This window comes from Tripterygium wilfordii, chromosome 5 (assembly GCF_013401445.1).
Source record: "Tripterygium wilfordii isolate XIE 37 chromosome 5, ASM1340144v1, whole genome shotgun sequence".
NCBI lineage: Eukaryota > Viridiplantae > Streptophyta > Magnoliopsida > Celastrales > Celastraceae > Tripterygium > Tripterygium wilfordii.
The window spans coordinates 11,042,218-11,062,035 of record NC_052236.1 but is presented as its reverse complement, the minus strand read 5'-3'; the positions used below and the strand labels follow the sequence as shown (position 1 = coordinate 11,062,035).

Here is a 19,818-nt window from a genome sequence, read left to right as displayed (position 1 = left end):
GACCATGTGCTAAACTTTGACTCAATTCACCTTATCGTCAGGTGAAAAACTACTATACACGTAAGCCTCACAGTCCTAATTTAGACTCACATCGGATATCCAAATGACAATCTTGTATGGTCGTTCTCGATTTTAAAAAGCACAACACTTTTGTTTATGAACCATCACTTGAAACAGTTCTCATCAGTATTTAAATGGATAAAAAAAACATCAACAAAAGGATATTTTCATTTTCTAAAAATAATGCATCTTTTTCAGCCACAAACAATTCTCCAGTTTAGGAATGTTACTGCCCAGTTTGTCTGATTACATTAACTGTGACAACAAAATCAGTTAAAAGTTAAAACTGCCACATCCATGACAATTGACAAACAAAGAAGCTCATTCCACCTTGAAACTCTCAGAGTCTCACTTCATGAGTTGTCTAATCATCAGTAACAATTTTGACGGCCAAGAATCTGTCAACTTAGTTTCCATTGCAGTAGTGACCAGCAAGTTCTCTAGTTCTTAGACCCAAAACTGCGAGGAGAGGTGTAATGAATGCCCTGGACGCTGATTCATATCACTAGTTTGTACATGACCAATGTTTCATGAAACAAGCCACACATAACTGCAACATAAATCATTATCAAATTTCTCAGATTCCATCTGACATTGATACGTGATACTCCAATAACTATGTAAAGAGAGGCACTGCTGAGAGTAATGCAATTTATATAGCAATTGCTCAAATATATCAATGAGAGTTGTAACAAAATTTGCACCTTGATGAAACTAGAACCTCTGAATTAAGCCACCCATCGGTACAACTGCCTTCGTTCCTGAAACATATTCATCTTTAACAAATGGAATGGTTTTCCACACATTCAGTTTCGATGGAACACAACCTTCGCCTGCAATTAGGGAAAATACAAAAACTAGCAATCAGGCATTTCGGATTATTCAGCTTCTAGTGAAATAGAATCATTTTGACCAAGGACAATAAACAAGAGAAAATCTCACCATCAATTGTTTTATCATTTTCTATGCATATGGCAGCATAATGAGAGCCGTCCAATTCCAGGAGTGAAAATTGAAAATTTCTTCCGCCCATTGTAGAGTCATTCGAAGATTCAACAACTATTTCAGGTGTCCGGCACTATTAAAATTGAATAGGTCACTAACATAATAAAGAAGGATTCATCATTTCATTGCAATCATCAAAATTTGCCACAAAAAATCCTCCAGAAAACACATTGCATGTAAAAGCGGAAAGCAGGAAAATCGAATCATGCACAAGTCACAAGTAAAGTGATGCACTAGAAATCATCTTCTTATAAGGAAGAAAAGAATATTTAATTTTGCCAAAACCAGACCTGCTGCATAACAACAACATACCTCATTATCTAATTTCTGTGGAACATGTCGGTCTTCTTTAGTTCCTTCCCTGAGCTGGATTGTGAAAGTCTTAAAAGGCACAGCAGAGAAGCCCCTTCCGAGTGCCTTTACATATGCTTCCTGGAGTCAGGTGAACAAAATAAGTAATCATTTCAGACATCAAGTGATGCTTAAAAAATATAACATTGAGCACTTCGTTAATCTCATCTTTACCTTCAAAGTCCATAACTTGATAAACTCCTGGCACCGAACTTCAGGGTCTGATATCATCGTTAAAGTTTCCACTTCATGAGGAGAAAAGTACCTACGAGCAAAAGACAGGATATCACTCTTTAACCTGCGTTGCTTCTCCTCCACATCCACTCCAATCTAGAAGTACAAGAGTAATCAGAAGGGTTTAGATTGAGAACTTCCATGAAATTGACAAGTAAAATTTTCATTGAAACAATAAAGAAATAACTATGCAACATGATTAATGTCCAGCTCAAAATTCAGGAAGAAAAAAACAATGAATGAATAACCAAAGCACTTACAGGAGAATTTACAGTCACTCCACAGGCTATTAAAGAAGATGTATGGGATATGTTGAAATTCAATGGCGGCGGATCCCAATCGTCAAATATTGGCCACTCTACCTATTCAGATATGTTACGATGACATGAAACATGCGCAGTAAATTGAGCTTTGAAAAATGACTGGAGGGGGAAGTGAGCAAGTTAATGAGATAGTAGATGGGAAATCTTCCACCACTACAGATTAGATGAGACTCACCTCTGGTTTCCCATAAATGTTTTTCTTAAACTTCAATGTTCTTGGATTAACTTGACCATTTATCTGATCTAGTAATAAAAAACATAGAATAAATATCTGTATGATATTCTATGACGTTTACAAATAAAATCAATACACAAGTAGGTGAGTAGTTATAACAATGATAAAGTGAAAAGGTTTCAGATGGTTAGTTTCCGTACATCAAAATCACCATAAGTAATTCTTAGAAGTTATCACTCAATATGTATTACTACTTGCACAATTTTTATTCCTCTTGTTTTGAACTTTTCATTGAACTGGTTTAAAATAAGTTTTTTGCCAAACGATTTTCAATTTACGATTTTCTCAACATATGCTCAAGATATATTTCTCAAAGCATCACCACATTAAATTCAAAATTGTTTTTACTGATATCTATGCACTTCTGTATGTATTGCTGATTGAATATTTCCTTCAACTCGGTCAAATGAAGTCGGCTAGATATCTAACCCTGAATCTCAAATTGATCAGCTATGTTTATCATTGGATCTAAGACCAGAATAAGATAAAAGGACCTACATCTTGCAATTGTTGTGCGAACCAATGCTCGGGCAAGGAGGGCTCGCTTTCTGAGATGGTCTTCACGCATGCTGAAAACATTTTCTCTCTCACAAGGTGATAGAAGCTCTACGTATTGATCCAACAATGTCGCATTCTGCACCTCATCAGGCAAAATATACCAAAAATGTGTCTCCCTAATATCAAAGCAAAGCAAACGAATTCAAACAAACAAGTTGAAATCACAATGCATATGGTACAATAAATACATGGAAGCAACAAAGTGATGCACATAGTACATCAAACACAACATAACTAGAAACTACTTTTAAAAAACACAAAATTACAATATAGCAGACAATGTTACATACATTCGAGATGGAAGCTTTATAGGCGCTAAAGGGGACAAAGCAGAAGAGAAACTCCTCTGAAAGCAACGGACATGCATTCTGAAATTCACTCTGCACAGAAATGACATCATTCAAACTTATAAGAAGAGATAATAATGATCTAAGTAGCACAAACTACACACGAATATACATATTACGCCACAAACATGGAAAAGACAATATTCACATTCAAAAAACAAAAATGGAAACCCAATTCGTCCCCGCTCCTGAAACCTATCAAACCAAAACCTAATGAATCAATGATGCAATTCCAAACCAACAACAAAGATGAACGAAACATAAAAACACATCTTACTCACGTATATCTTCGCGAGCTTATTTGATGTGTAAATATTGATGACAAGAGAGACTAATTTGAGACTGGAGAAATCAGAAAACCGAAGGGAGAAAGCATCGCCTCCGCGCAATTTCGCGCTATTGAACTAATTTCAGCGGGATTCGTATTCATTCGTGAAGATGGAGATGTAATTTCCGCTCGCGATTTTTCAACAAAAATGAGGCGATGTCTGTCATTGCACTGCCATTATCGACGGAGCTGGAACGAAGTTCGTGGTGGCGATGAAAACGAATTGGTCCGGTGATTGAGACGGAGCCTTGACGGATCTGGATTAAGCCCAGTTCTCCAATCAAGCCCACAAAGACTATCACTTTGATTCCCTGTTGAAGATTGAACAATGTCCCCAGGGCTGGAATACGACGCAGTCGCTAGGATCTAGATTGAGCCCAATGAGCCCATGAAGGTTCCCCCACGGCCCCCTTCCTCATTTGGGCTGGACTAAGAAGCAGCCTTGACGGATCTGGAGTAAGCCCAACAGGAGTCCCACCCAAGCCCACAAGGCTTTTTTTGCCCCGCTTTTTTTTAACGGATTTGTTCTTGGCGTGGATCTAGAGTAAGCCCAATGAGGGCTTTCGAAGCCCACGATCATTCACCTGGTCCCCCTACCGTCTTTCTATCTGGATTAAGCTCAACAGGCGTCTACCCAAGCCCACAAAGCTATACCGGGTCCTACTAGAATTGTATTGGTGTTGTTTGGGAATGCCGCCAACTGCTGTGAAGTGTTGTGAGATGTTGTGGGTTATAAAACTGTGGTGCTGTGTGGTGAGTTGGACGCGCAAAAGTTGTCTGGCGCATCACTTTTAAAACTGTGTTGCGGTGCTGTGAGGTGCGTTTGGCATATCCAAATTACGGTTATATGACTAATAATATTAATATAAAATCACTTAACTTTTACATTGTCCATTAATCTAAAATAAAATAATTGACATAATTTGATTACGTGTGACAATTCAACATATGGTGTTTTGGGTTGTTTTTTGAACGGATCCGTTAGAAGTGTGATGTGTTTTGACGTTCTGCGATAATGTGAAGCGAAGTGAGTTGCGATAACAAAAAAATGTTTGACCCACTAAAAACACTGTGATGAGATGAGGACAAAATTGAATACTTTTGATTGATATTGATTAATTCTTGATAAATTTATTTTTGTAAATATATATGGAATAACAAAATTCATTCAGTGCAAAAATGAAAAAAGTCTGGTATTTTGATGCCAAAAATGCAGCCAACCGCATTGCGTTCGAGTAGAAGTAACTCCATGTAGCTTCAAAAACTTCATTTTTGAACTCACCGCGGTGCAATGACACCGTAATCAATTGCTCGAACGTGATGTATTAAAGCCAAAAACGGTGAGTTTGGCAAGTGCAAACACGCTGCTAAACGCACCTACCGTGTTAAGTGGGTTAAGAGAGAAATGTTAACTTAAAGCATGAAAAGGTCAATAAACAACACTCAAGTCACACAACTCCAAGCAGGCAAGTAAATATTCATACACCAAATCTTTACAAAGCAAGAAGACACACAATGTACCAACTTCTCTTGCTGTGGGCATATCCCCCCAAGTTCTCCACTTCCCATATTACCATTCATCGCCAAGCTTCAACCCTCTCCGTTCTTGAATTTATACGGCCGACAATTCTCGTCCCCTTCCTCTTCTCAGCAGCTTCTGCTGACGAAACTATCGATCGCTCATTCATCTTTTTGGGTCCCTTCCTCGGATTTGAATTACTTGATGGACCAGATTTGCTCTTGCTCAAGTTTCCACTTGTTAAGGAATTGACTTGAGATACAACCTCACAAGGACAATTATCAACCAGAGACCGATTTCCTTCAGGGATGATATTCTCGATAGAAGTCAGGAAATTTTGCGGTACTCGTTCAGGGGTGGTTTCGTACTCAGGAGGGTGAGAGGGGCTCTCTGACACAGGCTCTCCGGCAACAAACAACTTATCCTCTTCATTTGCCTCAACGGCCTCCTCATTAGCCTCGTTTGACAAGGATTGCAAAGAACTTCGGTGGCCATCCTCACCAGAATGCTCCGGGGGAGACAGAGGAGTTGAGTCTATAATCGAGTCTTCTCGTTCTCTAAGCGTCTTGATGATGAGGGTCTTGAGGAAATTCATCACTTGAACAGCATACATCAATGCAGTCAAAGGATCAGACATCTGCAATCCAAATAAGTTACCAAGGCTGTTATTGCAACTTCAAATCAGCCAAACTGCAATGTCTACAATTTATAACAATTGGGAAACCGTGAATAGAGTCGGATGTGGAATTCACTCACTTGGGTCATGTTTGGGGCAAAGACCATAGCAACATTACGAGCGTTCATCTTGTTCAGGTGTTCCATTTGTGTAACGTCAGCCATTAGATTTATCGCCCAATCTAGCAAAGCGGCTTCTATTGGGGCAAGTTGTCTGACAAGATGAACACACTCGTCTTCCGAGTGAGACTGCATTACCTGCTCTGGTGAAAGAGAGTCCAATATACCAGTAGGGAGTTCTCTGAACCAAGCCTGGAAAATAAAGATGAATCAAAGACAATAAGGTTAAGTTCTTAAGGAAATTGAACAGCAGGAGAGAGGAAAAGTATTGCATCCCGCACATAAGGATCTTTGAGAGTTTGACTATTGGTCATATTCAGGAACATCGGCATAAATGAGTACAAAATAGACCACAAATTTCTACTGCAGCAGTAAGTGGTTCTCTACTATATAACTGATGTCTAAGCATCTACTAACATGGATGGAAAACCATTACTCCAAAGAGAACCATACCTTTATAAGACCTGCCAAGCAGTGCACATCAATGTCATCCGGAACCACCCCCCTATTTAACTGTTCCCTAACATATTCCTCGTGGGTGTTATCGGCATTTATTCTAAATATTCCTTCTGCCTGCACGGTGAAGTTTGACAGTCAAACATTTGTCCAAGTGGATAAGAAACAAAACCCATATTATTAAATCCTCGGTTTAGACCTATCATGTCTCACAAGTAAGCATCTCTAAGAGTTTAATGAGGTTATATAATGCCCCTGGGAACGAAGGTCTAACTATATTGTACTTGCACTCAGTTGATGGTGGAGAAATGGGCATTGTGCAGCTTACCTGCAGACCGCCTCGTAAATACAAGTGCCTTTGCATCATCAGGAGTATGGTAGGCACACTATTCCCTCTAGAGTCGAATGAAAGTTGCATGGACTCTGTTGAAACTCCAAAAACAGTTGCACTGCAGATGAAGAAAGATAACAAAATCAACAAGGCAGCAGTTACTTAAACACTCAAATCATGATCAAATAGAAGACAACAAAATCATGTGTATCTACAAAATAGTGAAGAGAGAACACCGGGTGCAGTTACCAGTATAATCTCTCAGACAGTCATATACTTTATACAGGGATGAGATATTAATTATCAATAATTCATACATTCACATGTAAGTATGAATTTGCTAACAACACTGTCACACTGGGGTGCGCAAAATCAGAGGCAGAATCATATGAAATTAGTTAAAAAATTTAAAAAAAAAAACAAAGAACACCATGTGTTACAAAGTAATATCAACAAGGAATCGAGCAACATAGAATTAGCTCAAGTGGAGATAGGCTGTTATCGTGATTGTTTATGAACAAATCAGGATTAACTCGTCTGCAGTCCCCGGCTTACATCCCTAACTCATTAGGAAAGATAGGTTGTTATGTTCTCCCTTCATTCAATGGAAGATACATAGCAAAACTCACTCACTACAGAACAGGACGATAACTCGATAACACAGTGCGCTGTGCAAACCAGATATTGAAGCATGTTTTGGGGGAAATAGCAAGATCCACCAAACAAATTCTTATTCCCAGACGAATTTTAAGTTCAGGGATTGCTTGATAACTGAAAGCTAGACCCTAATCCCTAATAATTCAAGACAATTCTAGTTTCCCCCACATATAATTTTGTTCAGAAACTCAATAGTTAATGTCTGATCTACATAACAGGGAAGAAAAACTCACCAATCACCATTGCAGAAGAATGATTTTTTTATACCATAAATTCATGGTACTTTCAGAAACGGAAGCGAATTGAAGGCACATAAGGTCTGAATAAGTACGGAAATTAAAATAATCCATTCATCTTTAATCCTATGCACCTTCGATAACGGACTCAACTACTTCAGTCATATGTAATGCAAAAGAGAATTTTCCAGGAAAGTACATTGTTCACTGAAAATACAGGGGAACATACAAAATCTGCCAAATCTAGCCTAAACCCAAAACAGTAGAACAAATGAAATTCAAGCAAAATTAAATTATCCAATAAAGTCCAAGCACAAAACAGAATTTCTGCAAACAAATTGAGCGACTTATCACAAACCCAGATCAGAATCAACAAGAAAACACATAAAAAGCAGAACTAGAGACAGACCTGGCACTAGGGGCCCTCCTTGGAACCTCAGGCTCAAACTCAACCGGCAAGCCAAGAAACCCATTGAACCTATCAAACGTTACATGTGCAACATGCCTAACATTGGTGGGCAACCCAATCTCCATTGAACAAAGCTCCTTACCCCCAGTAGCACTTATACTGCACCCAATCAACAAAGACTTCCTAAAAGCAGTCACCAACAGTGCCAAAAGCGACAGTTGATCCCCCTCCCTGTCCCTCTCTTTCCTCTCTCTCTCCCTTTCTTGATCTTGCCCTTCTTCTTCCTCTTCTGGGTCTTGGCCTCCTTCTTGGGCTGCTGCTCTTGTGGTCTCTATGGTTATGGTGTCGCCATTAATAAGGGTATGCGGTTGTTGTTGGTGTGGGCCATCATTAGCAGCACAGGAAGTGGAGCTTGAAGGAGAAGGGAAGTGAGATGGGGATTGGAGTACTTCGGTCATATTGGAGGCAAGAATTAGATTCCAGAAATGACCTTTTTGAGGTGGGTTTTCTGTATACTAATCTATGATTGATGATTTGGGGGTTATTCTTCTAGTTTTGGGGTAATGAGAATTGAGAGATTAGAATAATTGGGCATATAGAAATAGTAGAGTAAGAGTTGGATTGAAGGAAGGTTTTGTTGTATGGTAGGACTTGCTTATCATCACCTCATTTTGTGAATATTTGTTCTCTCTTTCAACCTTGTATATTGAGGTTTGAAGAAGCAACAAGAAGAGAAACAATACATTTGGCAAGTCTTGGATGTAGAGAGAGAGAGAGAGAGAGAGAGACTGGTGGGTGGAGGATATGAAGAGGTATTGAGTAGATTGAGAAAATACCCCCAATACCTCCTTTTATCATATCAAGCAATATTTTATGTGGAATTTAGGCTCTCCCTACATTTATAAAGTTGTTCAGTATCTATAAATTCGTAATTACAAAAATTTCTCACTTCATAAAATGATGAATTGGACAAGTCCAACGCGTGATTATAAGTATATTTCCTTCGAGTGAAAATCGAATTTCGGATAAGTTTCAATTATGTTTCATTGCAACTATAATGTCAAAAACTTACCAAGTTAATTCACAATGGCATCGAAATTTGACCAAAGTGAGGTACTTGATTTTGTCATTCCTTGAAAGTGTGAGTAGTTCTATTCAATTTTTCCCAGAGAATGAATGATGTGATCTAATAATAATTTCTCTTATCTTAAAGATGGAGTGACAGGTAAATAGTCTATCGTACGTCAAACAAGCTAGTTCTGACAGGTAATTACAGGACCACCTAGTCCTCTCCTAGTTAAGACTTTGGTAGTTTGGTTTGACTGTGGTTATGTCAGCATTTAAGGTCCCACTATTAACCTAACATATGTACACTACTTTTTTAATCGGAAACTACTAGGGCTGGCAAGGAAAAATGGGGTCCGGATAAGATAAGAGCACTAAATTATAAAATATTTATATATCCGAACCTTAATTCAGATTAAAATTTGGACTTATTAAATTGATTAAATTAAGATTGATTTAAATCTGAACAAATAAATCAAACAATAATGTAATTCGGGTTAGAGTCCAGACAAATAAATTGAACAAATTTATATGTTTGGACCCAAACCCGGTTTTAAATCGGACAATAATTTTGTGTTTGGATCGAATTTCGAACATATAAATTTTGTTCAAACTTAGTTTAATTCGAGTTCGATAAATTCGATCATCCAGATCGGACAATATTTTGTCACCCTTAGCAACTACCTAGCTTAATATCACAATATATTTTTCAAACAATTGAGTGAGGGTAAATCTCATATTACTAAAAGAGCTTGCACCACATTGACAACAAGTTCACAGAACCAAGATTCCACAAAAAAATTCCAAATGATTGGTTCAAACTCCCAAACTCGGATACCGTTACACCATAAACCAACTCCAAAGAGATAATCAATTATGCATTTTTGTCTTTTTTATCCAAGTTGTTTGTCCAGTAATTCGGTTGAGGTGCTTCTGGTACAGAACAATTCCCATCTTAAAGTTACCCTAACATTTCCACACCCATCGAGAGGGAATATGATAGTAAATTGACTATATATATTATGCTGTTCCTTATATAATCTGATGAGTCTATTGACCTTACCAATGCAATACATTTCTTGCTAACCACCACAAAGTGGGCCGACCATATAAAATAAGGAATTACTTACAGCCATTATAGCGAAGACACAGGCCTACCCCTAATATACAATGAGACATTTTTCGAGTATGGTAAATTGGACTTTGACACATAATAACTAAGAGCATCCACAATGGTGGCTATTGAGCCACCACTTCAAATCCCTCAATACTTATCATCATGAAATGTTACACTCCAATATACCCATAATGGGTACTATTGAACGAGCACTCCAAATGTTCAGTAGGTCTCATAAGAGAGAAACAAAAACAAAATTGGTTCAATAGGTCCAATAAGAGAGAGAAAAACAAAAACAAAAACAAAAACAAAATAGAGGTAAGAGATGATGTGGGATCAATTAATTGGTTCAATCGGTCTTATAAAAATTACTATTCATCACATTAGAGCCCCTCCAAATATGAAGTATAGATAAAATTGCTATATGTTTTGAAGTGCCATTTTGTTCCCATTGTGAGCTATTACTACTATACTTATCCAAAAAGATAGCTTTGAAGTGCTTCATACCAAGCCCATTGTGGATGCTCTAAGCTTGCTCAATGAGTTAATAGTTGGACTTAGGATAAACAAAGTCGTACAAACTCGTTGTATCCACGAAAACCAAATAACCTAAAGTGAACAATATTGTTAACATGTATGTAGGTGTGGATTTTTGATATGGTATCATAACAATTCGGGAAGATATTAACTTGATACCCATTGTATTCACGGAAACTTAATAATTCAAAGTGAACAATATTGTTAACATGTATGAAGATGTGAATTTCTGATATGACATCGAAACGATTCGGAAAGATATTAATTCAATGTCAACTGTTCACCACTTGGAGCTACAGTATATTCCAAGGGTTAAGAGTGAATGGTGTCAAGTGGCCTAATCGGCATGCGAAAAGATGAGTTAATAAGAGATGTGGCTTGCTAAAGAAGAACACTGGAGCGTCCATATACCAAAAAGCCCACAAAAGCGCTCAAAACATAGTTGGGTTGGGCTACTTTACTGCTGCTGTGCACAGCACCTTTGATCGAGAATAGTAGCCGTTGGTGTCTCCAACATCCAAAACATGTTGAATGCACCACTTCAAATTCAAATTGAACTTCCAAAGATGAAATTAATCAGCTTTTCCAGAAAAGAAAAGGCAATAAGATTATTTAATCAAAATTAAATATGAAAGTTCGGAAAACCAGGAGTATACCAAATGACACTAACGTGTGTAATATCTCATAGAAGTCTCGAGTTCGAGTCTCCCCATCCCCTTCCCCTTCCCCTTCCCCTATAATCAATATACATATATATACAAAAGTTACATGATGCAGGAGCCCATTGTCTAGTTTCAACAGCTGGGCGCATGGGCCCGCACTACCAAAAAAATGAACTCTGGGCCTGCTCAACCAATACAGAAGTCTGGGCCTGGTTTGCTATAATAGAATAGAGAATCATCATCATCCAAAGCAAGAATCACATACTACAGGCTATGCCAAAATACACATTAAGCCTTAATCAGAGGCTACCTATTGAAATTCAAGCTTCAACTTCCAATCCTGTTTTAAAATGAACAAGGATTGGGAAAGGTAGAAAACATAGTTTGTAACAGCAGGTCAAGCTAAACTAAGACCCACGAATGGATATGCAGGACTACTAGTCGACTTATCCCCACATTTCAATAAGAATTGCATACACAATTAGTTATCTCAAGACTTCAATGGGCAGTTAAAAAAAAAATCCAGTCCCAAGATCCAGGGACTGATCAAGCTCGGACCCCAGTTTAAAATGCTTAGCACACTGGAACAGCAAAAGAGATACTTTAAAGATTCTAGCAGAGGATCTTAGTATCCATCTGATCACTATTCAACCCGAAAGTCGAAGCCCAAGGATATAAAACAATCAGTAAACGTCAAACCTAAATCATACCAATTAAGAAAACTATAATTGACAAAGAACAAAGCTGTTTTAGTGTTTTACAAGGCCAACTTTGAACAGATAAATGTAGAACACCAAAAAGGCACAGAAAAATGAATCCACTTAAGATCCATGAAGCATTACCCATTCATCCATACTAGCAGAAATTATCTTCGAAAGTACAAAGAGTTGGAAGTACAACTGACTGATATTCATATATAATTATACATCACTGCGATCTCGCAACAGGTTCAAGGGCTTCTACTGTGACAACGCTGTTTCCTCTTATCACCTGCAACAGAATAGCAAGACAATTCAAAAAAAAGAAGATATTTCCCAACAAGTAAAATAACTAGTATTATAGGGCACAGCACAGGTACAAAATCATCATATATGAAACCTGTGCAAAAGGTTGATATTACGACAATCAAAATGGAGCGTAATTGTTAGGCAAACAACAAAAACAACGAAACAACTCACCACCATGCCAATATCATTTCTCTCATTGCCGTTCACCTCAACGGTGTTATCAACCACCAAATTCATGAACTGGTCAAATCCACGCAGAGTTCCAACAATCATCCGGTTTGCATTTAGCTTGACTGCATAAAAGATGCAGGATAAACTAATGATTTCAAAAATTCCTATCAACATATGGTAAAAGCTTACCATATCATCTGTCATATAAATATAATCAGCAAGAAATACACCATCAAACTATCATTATAGAAGTTATAATAATGAAGATTACTGAATACAAAGAGGAACACATATACATCAACACATACATCTGTCTCTCTTATCTACATCAAAAGTAGCTTACTCGCAATGTTCAACAAAGACCAAGATACCACATTTCTAACGTTCTACCATACACAAAACACTGGTAATTCGTCATATTACAAATTTACAACAAAATTCAGGAGTGAGCTCAATCTACAATTCAGACAGTTCAAGAACCAAAAACTGCATTTAAAAGAAAATCCAAGCAGGTCACTGAAATTTGCTAGTATACAACTTTTAAAGGCATGGAATGAGGTATTTACTGTGTAGGATGTGTATCTAAACGTTCACTTTATACGGATTACAAATCCAAAGGGCAAAAAGCACAATGAACAATAGCACACTTTAACGAAGTAAAACACATGAACATAAATCAAAGAAATGAAAATTACACTTCCAAGAAAGGAACCACAAACACAAAAGGTTTTAAAAAAATAAAAATACAAGATCTGTTAGTTCTTTAGCTCAGTTAAGATTTTTGCTGTTTGGCAAAACTGACTAAGCCCACAGTGGGCATATATCCCTTTATTTCTACTCAGCAAACAACAAAAAAAAAAAGCAAGGTTTTGAACCCAAAGCCAAAAATCCATCCATAGGAATAACCATATGGTCCATACCAAAGCATAATGAAAACAGTCTGTATGTAATGAATTAAAACGAGCCAGAACAGAACATACTTTGAAGCTTCTTATCCATATACCTGTAACCCACAAAACATACGAAGAAAGACAAATTAGCAAAAAAAATAAAGCGTGAAATCATGAATGCACAAAGAAACCATTGAATAAAGATCGCTTACTTCTTGAGATCTGGTGGCTGCCCGGATCTGCTCATGGTTTAGAGTAGAGAATGAGCGACAGAGAGAAGGTTTTGCAGGGAATTCGCAAGTTCAAAACCCTAGAGAACGAATTGCGGAATTGGGGAGAGTTCGCGGTTTGACCGCATGTGTATTTTACTTTTTATTTGCTCGTTTTTACTTTTTTTAGAAGGAAGTCGGTGGATCGAGCCATGGGCCTCCGCAAAGCAGTCTATGACCCATGAAACTTGGGTTCTAGGCCCATGGGATTTCGTTCAATTTTTTTGGATTAACACTATTTACACCCTAAAAATAACTAGATGCACCCCAATTTTACTACACCCAATTAAAAACATAACATTCAATACTACACCCCATTTTCAATTTTTTCAAAAAAATACCCTCTACACCCCTCTTATTCCTCCTCTACCTAGGGTTTCTTCTTCTTGCCACATGAACTCCACAGAAGCAGCAGCACCAAAATTGGAATTCTAACAATAAAGCCCATAAATCCGTCCAACCAATCATTTGTCAATTCACTCCATTCCTCACACCAGCACTACAAACTCACCCACAAAGACTACAAACCCAACGAAAGATAAAAAAAAACCCAATGAAGCTCTCTACAGTCTCATCATCAACAAGTTTGCAATGGCCAAGCAATTCTACACAACATATCTCTAACATGAAACAAACTTGAGTGGAGAAAGAACAAAAACACAAAAAGAACACACTTTTTTAATGAAAAAAAGGAAGACCCAAGAAGGAAATAACATCAAATCCCTAACCAAAGCAACTCTCCGCTGGTTGAGATTTCATTTTGGAAGAGAAGAAGAGGGATGAGGAGTTGGGGTCGTTGCCATGGGAGAGGAAAGAGAGTGAATCGATGATGTTGGTAGATCGATGCTGCTGGTAGATTTGAGCAGTAAGATTGGCGAGAGAGAGTAAGCTGGAGGATGAAGAAGGTGGAGCTGACAAGAATGAAGAAGAATGTGATTTGATGTTGAAAAGCGTATGGATAAACGAGATGTTATAAGATTAGATTTTTTTACGAAAAATTAGGGTGCACTTAGTAACTTGTAGAGTACAAATAGTCATATTCCTTTTTTTAATGAAAGTCCCCTAAGGGGCGTGTTTTTTTTTCTTCTTTACAAAAAAATACATGGGAACAGTTGGGGGCCGTTTGGTTGCACAACAATGGAGAGTGATGCACCAATTTCGTACCTGTGGTTAACTATTAGTCATGATCATGGCTCATGGGACTGAGAACAAACAACACTAGGAGGCTCACTTGGCCTCGTGGCTCATTGTATAGGCTAGTGATGTTTTCATTGCTAGTTTAGTACGGTTAGGAGTATGACGTGTTCAAATTTCTAACTATTAAGTGGGTGGTATATGGGGATTGCATCCCTCCGGCTATCAAATGAAGAGATGGAAAGGGAAGTAAAGTCTGGTATTAAGAATGAGTTTTACATTGGAAAAAAAAATCAATAATGTAAAGAAATCACTTTCCCACCCAACCTTGGAGCAAAGAAATTATACTTGACAGTTTCAATATGCAGCCCCTAGCCGAAAACTAGAGCAATTGAACATGTCATTCACCAGCCTAACCATCATCATCTACTTATTTGAGTGGAAAAACACTCTAATTCACTTGAAAGAACAGGTAGGGAAACAAAAATTCGGCGCACGACAAATACGAAGCTCTATTCGTTGTTAAACTCCAAATCCGCATGTCTAATTGAACATAAAACAAAAACAATGCTATCAAATTTGATGCCATAGTAATCTACCAAAATAAGGTGCTATTCATTGTTCAACTCCAAATCCACATGTTTAATTGAACATAAAGAACAAAACACAGGGAAAACACTCAACACCAAGATCCTCTTTGATGGAACTCTAGATAGCCATACCATTATTCACTTGGATTTCTTCTTGGGCCTCAACTGCAAGGGAAGAAAAGGGGGCTTCAGCTCTCTAGAGTATAATAATTAAGAGTTCTAAGCAAATCAAGTTCTGCCAAACATAAATGAAAATGTTGTCAAGTCAAAAAATTGGAGTGGCAAGGGACCTGGTTGCTGTGACCGCACTTCTTTTTCCTGCAGTTCACAGCACGAGGATGCAGACGAGCATAACACCTGCCACTCAAAAATTAAATTCATAAGTGTAGCACATAAGAGTACATAAGAATTGCTCACCAGACAAGCAGACATAAACACAAAGTAGGCAGTACAGAAGAACAATATTATGAGAACTGATAATAGTGACCAAAGCCACACCCACACCGGGATTGATTCCCTCCCCTCCATTAAATCATTCACAAGTGCAACCAATTATGATCAAACATCAATTTGGCCAAATTATCAGTACTGCTCCTAAATGGAGTCATTATACCACCAAAAGCCCGTTTACTAATCTACCAATCCCCACCGCATATCAGAAACTAAGTAGCCTTCTCATGAACAATTCATGTCCTCTGTTTCAAGCAACCTCATGTATATATAAAAAGCAATCGTAAACGAAGAAAAAATGTACCACTAAAGAAAACGAACCGCGTGAAATTTAGAACAGTTAACATTGACAAAATCACACTACAGAAATCAATAGGAGGTAACAGACATGCTCCAAAGCAATGTTCAAACCAAAACAGAGTTCAACTGTCCACACAATAAAAGAAAAAATCAACACCAAAAACATTTGAGCCATGAATGGAAGGCGCTCCAAACATAGAAGACACAAATATAAGACCTTAAGAGTTTCCATTAGAATTATTTATCCAACTAAAAGCAAACTAATGGCAAAAATGGTGGGAAGGGGATGTTGGGACAGAGAGAGAACCTCTTCAAAAATAATTTAGTCAATCAAGTGCCATACTCTTATAGAATTGAATTGTTTAAATTCTATCACTTTGGGGGAACTTCAATATGATTGCACAGTCCCATAATAAATTTAATCGTGACAAAACCATTTTCCAGAGAAATATAACCTAAATATGAAAATACAAACAGTAGCTTGCTTGCCAGATAGAATCTACATACGAAATCAAAAACTAACAAATTAGAATAGGATTGTGATGTAGCATCCACGAAAATCAACTGCAAATAAAACCTAAACTCAGCTAATAAAGTTAAAAGCATGAAAATGAACTTTGGGAAATCCTATAACCTCTTTTGCACTTTACCAGCAAAAAAAGCTTAGTCACTTCCTTCAACATTGAACATAAAGCCAATATCAGACTTTCAGTATTCTAAATCTTTAAGCAAGGAAAGGCCATCACAAGTGCAATAATTTTATCATTAGCTACCATACACTAGTATGAGAGGCGCATATGACACGAGGTTATACCAGCATAAAAACACAAAAAATTGTAGGGAAATGCACAAAGAAAATCTAAAACGAATGTGGTAATCTCATAAGAGAATTACGTTAGTTTTAAGCAATTAGATAAGAAATAATCAAATAACATACTTGCGGCAGATCATTTTTTCTTGATTGTATTTCCTAGCCAGAGCCATCAAAGAAGGCTCAATGATCCCCCCACGAAGCCTCAGCACAAGGTGCAGAGTCGACTCTGAGCCAGTCAAAAATCAAACAAGTCAAGGAAGTCACCTAATGTGATTAAATATAATTCTCACATCAAAATCGCAAGAAATCTAACAAAACAATGCATAGAGAACGACCTTTCTGAATATTGTAGTCAGCCAAAGTACGACCATCTTCGAGTTGCTTTCCAGCAAAAATCAACCTCTGCTGATCCGGTGGAATCCCTGATGAAGTTCAATATTACAGAATTACTCACTTTCTCGGCATCCAAACAGAAATCAGAGAAACACAAAAGCAAAAAGGATAATAAAACGAGAGAGATGAGCGTCTTAGTAAATACCTTCCTTGTCCTGGATCTTAGCCTTGACATTGTCAATGGTGTCGCTGCTCTCTACCTCGAGAGTTATGGTCTTGCCGGTCAGTGTCTTCACGAAAATCTGCATCTTTCCTCGCTCTGTTCGCAACCAACCTAGGGTAAAATTGTATACGTGACCCTGTTTGCTAGGGTTTTATAGTCGGCAAATAGAGTTTCGGTTTAGATGGGCTTTTAGAGAGACGGCATTTATCAGATTTAGATTAAATTAAGTTTGAATATAAATTATATGTTAAAAATATGTGTCAAAACATAAAAAAATTGTTGGTTTAAAATCGGATGTGGATTAAAACATATAAATTTTATTTAATTTATTTGTCCGGACTCTAACCTAGATTAAATTATTGTATCTAATTTATTTATCCGGATTTAAGTACATCCGAAATCTAATCCAAATTAGGATCTACACATATAAATATTTCATGAATACGTACTGTTATTCTCAATCTGAAACTGATTTGAAATCGATTTCTCGTCACCCTAATCAATTAGGTTGGCGAAAAGAGCAGACTACAACTAGGTTTCCTTTCTTTCTATCTTTTTTGGTGGAATCCGCACAATTTAACTGTTGGAAGTGAATTTGGCCCGGTCCCTTACTAAAAAATTCGGGGTTTAGAAATATTTTTGACATGGGCTTTTAAAGACACGGTAGTCAAGTCATGAGCCCAGGCCCAGATGACAACCAGGGTTTGGTTTACTTGGGCTTCCTAAGCCGCAAACGACCAAGGTAACACCGTAACAAAAAGACGCCTTCATACGTTGGATTCACCGATTCAGAACGTCTCATCTGCGATGCTGCCAAGAACCAGGTCGCGATGAACCCCATTAACACCGTTTTTCGTAAGATTCAAGCTCCTTGTTTTCCAAACTCTGTGTGTTGGATCTGCTGCATAATTTTGAATATGGTGGAATTCGGTGTCCAGACTTTATACGACTCTTATACAAAATGTAGTTAGTATTCTTGTTTTTCCCCCAATAATTGGGTTTTTTTTTTCTTTCATAATTCGAAGGTAAATCCAAGCGAGCATAGAAGAAAAGAAAGAACGATGGTGACACAATGAAGAAAGGTGATTTGTTTCTGAACGAAAACGTGGACATTGACCAGGATGATGTTTATCATACTTCTTCTGGTGATGAGAAAAGTAAGAATTTTGAACTGGTGACAATACATTAATCAGTATGTAGCTGCTCATAATCTTGTGTTTGTTGATCCCAGTTCAACTTTTTAAAGGGTTTACATACATGTTCACTTTTGGCACCGATGAATCGCCACTCTCCTCCCCCAACCCAAGTCAATAGGCAGTGTTAGTTTAAGCATTTGGTCGAATTGTGTCAGACTTTTTCGACTTTCTCCCTGTCTCATTGAGAGCGTACTTTGCAGAATGGATAATGGAGTATCATCAAAGTAGACCAGGTTTGAGGTTCTTGCAACAAAGAATTGATGACTTCATAAGTGCTCACAGAGGAACGACTGGAACAGGTGCGTTGCAGTTTTTGCTGATCATTGTCTCTTTGCTTTTCAAAATATTCTTTGACTCGGCATATTTACATGTATGTAGGCAGGCTCTGTATGGATCACACATTCTTTGTTCAAGTTTGTATTTTCCGACTGTTATATATGGTAGCAGACTTGCAGCTATTGCTTAATTTTTCATTAACCCAGTTATACATCACACAGGAAAGAAAGGAAAGAGAAGCCCAAGCTGCAGAAGGGGGATGGACGGTTGTTGTGCATTACAAAGGAAGGAAGAAGACCACAGATTCTGAAAGTGGAATTACTGTGGGCTCTGTTGCCCAGGCCGCAGTAGAGGAGAAGATGACCAAGAAGAAGAAGAAGAAGATGGAAGTAGTTGGGTTTGATTTCTATCGATTCAAGAAAAGAGAAGATCGAAGGAATGGTACGATGACTTTTACTTGTTTCCTTTCTCTCTCTCACATTGAGCAATGTGAATTTAAAGCAAAGCTCTGATGTGTTTTTTGTTGCAGAAATTTGGACACTTCAAAGCAAGTTTGAGCAGAGGATAAAAAGCGGACACAGCAGATGCGAACTGCCTGCTGCTAGGAAGTTTAGACCTTACTGAATGTTGTATTAGCTGAAGCATTTATGTGCGTGGTCGCAAATGGGAATTGTTCTTTCAACAATCTTCTTCCTTGGAGATGGATGAAAGCCTCTTAACAGCCCAAAAAATAACATTCCCTATGTTTTGAGCTTCACTGTTTTGTTTATTGTTGCAAAAAATTCAAATTGAAGTGGATAAATGGTTGTTTGGATCAAACTAGATAGCAGAAAAGTTTAATTTAACCAAGCTAAGAAGTTTTGTTTCAACTAATCATAATTTAAAGTAATGATAACGACATGTTTTGACTAAACTCGATAATAAATATGATAGATAGGAC

General features: G+C 37.6%; 4 protein-coding genes and 1 pseudogene across 9 annotated transcripts; 1 reads left to right on the top strand and 4 right to left on the bottom strand.

Annotated features, from left to right (window-relative positions):
* Positions 1-210: 210 nt before the first annotated feature.
* Positions 211-3,709, bottom strand: LOC119998852 (4'-phosphopantetheinyl transferase HetI-like). 4 transcript variants are annotated; one of them, XM_038846314.1, is made up of 11 exons: positions 3,395-3,709; positions 3,262-3,308; positions 3,057-3,146; positions 2,707-2,882; positions 2,149-2,216; positions 1,911-2,012; positions 1,591-1,746; positions 1,378-1,497; positions 1,003-1,138; positions 765-893; positions 211-610 (listed from the first exon to the last, which is right to left on the bottom strand). In XM_038846314.1, the coding sequence occupies exons 3-10, from the start codon at positions 3,131-3,133 to the stop codon at positions 775-777; spliced, it is 954 nt and encodes a 317-aa protein (XP_038702242.1). In that variant the 5' UTR covers positions 3,134-3,146; positions 3,262-3,308; positions 3,395-3,709; the 3' UTR covers positions 211-610; positions 765-774. The 4 variants fall into 4 exon arrangements, with proteins under 4 accessions (XP_038702242.1, XP_038702244.1, XP_038702241.1 ...); XM_038846316.1 differs by lacking the exon at positions 3,262-3,308 and having other exon boundaries at positions 3,391-3,709; XM_038846313.1 differs by lacking the exon at positions 3,262-3,308 and having other exon boundaries at positions 3,395-3,708.
* A 1,122-nt stretch (positions 3,710-4,831) lies between these two features.
* Positions 4,832-8,302, bottom strand: LOC119998108 (rho GTPase-activating protein 5-like). The gene is made up of 5 exons (XM_038845335.1): positions 7,845-8,302; positions 6,540-6,660; positions 6,209-6,328; positions 5,717-5,947; positions 4,832-5,597 (listed from the first exon to the last, which is right to left on the bottom strand). Exons 1-5 carry the CDS (start codon positions 8,300-8,302, stop codon positions 5,019-5,021), a joined length of 1,509 nt encoding a protein of 502 aa, XP_038701263.1. The 3' UTR covers positions 4,832-5,018.
* Positions 8,303-11,912: 3,610 nt separating this feature from the next.
* Positions 11,913-13,664, bottom strand: LOC119998749 (probable small nuclear ribonucleoprotein G). Of its 2 annotated transcripts, none has more exons than XM_038846151.1 (4): positions 13,506-13,664; positions 13,384-13,406; positions 12,404-12,600; positions 11,913-12,215 (listed from the first exon to the last, which is right to left on the bottom strand). In XM_038846151.1, the coding sequence occupies exons 1-4, from the start codon at positions 13,538-13,540 to the stop codon at positions 12,153-12,155; spliced, it is 318 nt and encodes a 105-aa protein (XP_038702079.1). In that variant the 5' UTR covers positions 13,541-13,664; the 3' UTR covers positions 11,913-12,152. The 2 variants fall into 2 exon arrangements, with proteins under 2 accessions (XP_038702079.1, XP_038702080.1); XM_038846152.1 differs by having other exon boundaries at positions 12,404-12,525; positions 13,506-13,661.
* Positions 13,665-15,183: 1,519 nt separating this feature from the next.
* Positions 15,184-17,599, bottom strand: LOC119998748 (ubiquitin-60S ribosomal protein L40). Of its 2 annotated transcripts, none has more exons than XM_038846149.1 (5): positions 17,389-17,599; positions 17,186-17,272; positions 16,974-17,076; positions 15,577-15,646; positions 15,184-15,451 (listed from the first exon to the last, which is right to left on the bottom strand). In XM_038846149.1, the coding sequence occupies exons 1-5, from the start codon at positions 17,489-17,491 to the stop codon at positions 15,425-15,427; spliced, it is 390 nt and encodes a 129-aa protein (XP_038702077.1). In that variant the 5' UTR covers positions 17,492-17,599; the 3' UTR covers positions 15,184-15,424. The 2 variants fall into 2 exon arrangements, with proteins under 2 accessions (XP_038702077.1, XP_038702078.1); XM_038846150.1 differs by having other exon boundaries at positions 15,577-15,643; positions 17,389-17,594.
* Positions 17,600-18,478: 879 nt separating this feature from the next.
* LOC119998623 lies at positions 18,479-19,680 on the top strand (annotated as a pseudogene).
* Positions 19,681-19,818: the final 138 nt, after the last annotated feature.

Bases quoted from the DNA above. Each gene is read 5' to 3' on its own strand.
- LOC119998749 (XM_038846151.1), bottom strand. From the start codon at position 13,540: ATGAGCAGATCCGGGCAGCCACCAGATCTCAAGAA. The intron at 13,407-13,505 runs GTAAGCGATCTT...TGTGGGTTACAG, and splicing joins CAGCCACCAGATCTCAAGAA to GTATATGGATAAGAAGCTTC. The intron at 12,216-12,403 runs GTGAGTTGTTTC...ATTCTGTTGCAG, and splicing joins GAAATGATATTGGCATGGTG to GTGATAAGAGGAAACAGCGT.
- LOC119998748 (XM_038846149.1), bottom strand. From the start codon at position 17,491: ATGCAGATTTTCGTGAAGACACTGACCGGCAAGACCATAACTCTCGAG. The intron at 17,077-17,185 runs GTCGTTCTCTAT...TGACTGGCTCAG, and splicing joins TGACTACAATATTCAGAAAG to AGTCGACTCTGCACCTTGTG. The intron at 15,647-16,973 runs GTATGTTATTTG...ATTTTTGAGTGG, and splicing joins GAAAAAATGATCTGCCGCAA to CAGGTGTTATGCTCGTCTGC.
- LOC119998852 (XM_038846316.1), bottom strand. From the start codon at position 3,133: ATGCATGTCCGTTGCTTTCAGAGGAGTTTCTCTTCTGCTTTGTCCCCT. The intron at 2,883-3,056 runs GTATGTAACATT...CTTTGATATTAG, and splicing joins ATAAAGCTTCCATCTCGAAT to GGAGACACATTTTTGGTATA. The intron at 1,139-1,377 runs GTATGTTGTTGT...CAATTTTAATAG, and splicing joins CACAGAAATTAGATAATGAG to TGCCGGACACCTGAAATAGT.
- LOC119998108 (XM_038845335.1), bottom strand. From the start codon at position 8,302: ATGACCGAAGTACTCCAATCCCCATCTCACTTCCCTTCTCCTTCAAGC. The intron at 5,948-6,208 runs GTATGGTTCTCT...TTTATTTTCCAG, and splicing joins GCTTGGCAGGTCTTATAAAG to GCTTGGTTCAGAGAACTCCC. The intron at 5,598-5,716 runs GTGAGTGAATTC...TTTGGATTGCAG, and splicing joins TTGCCCCAAACATGACCCAA to ATGTCTGATCCTTTGACTGC.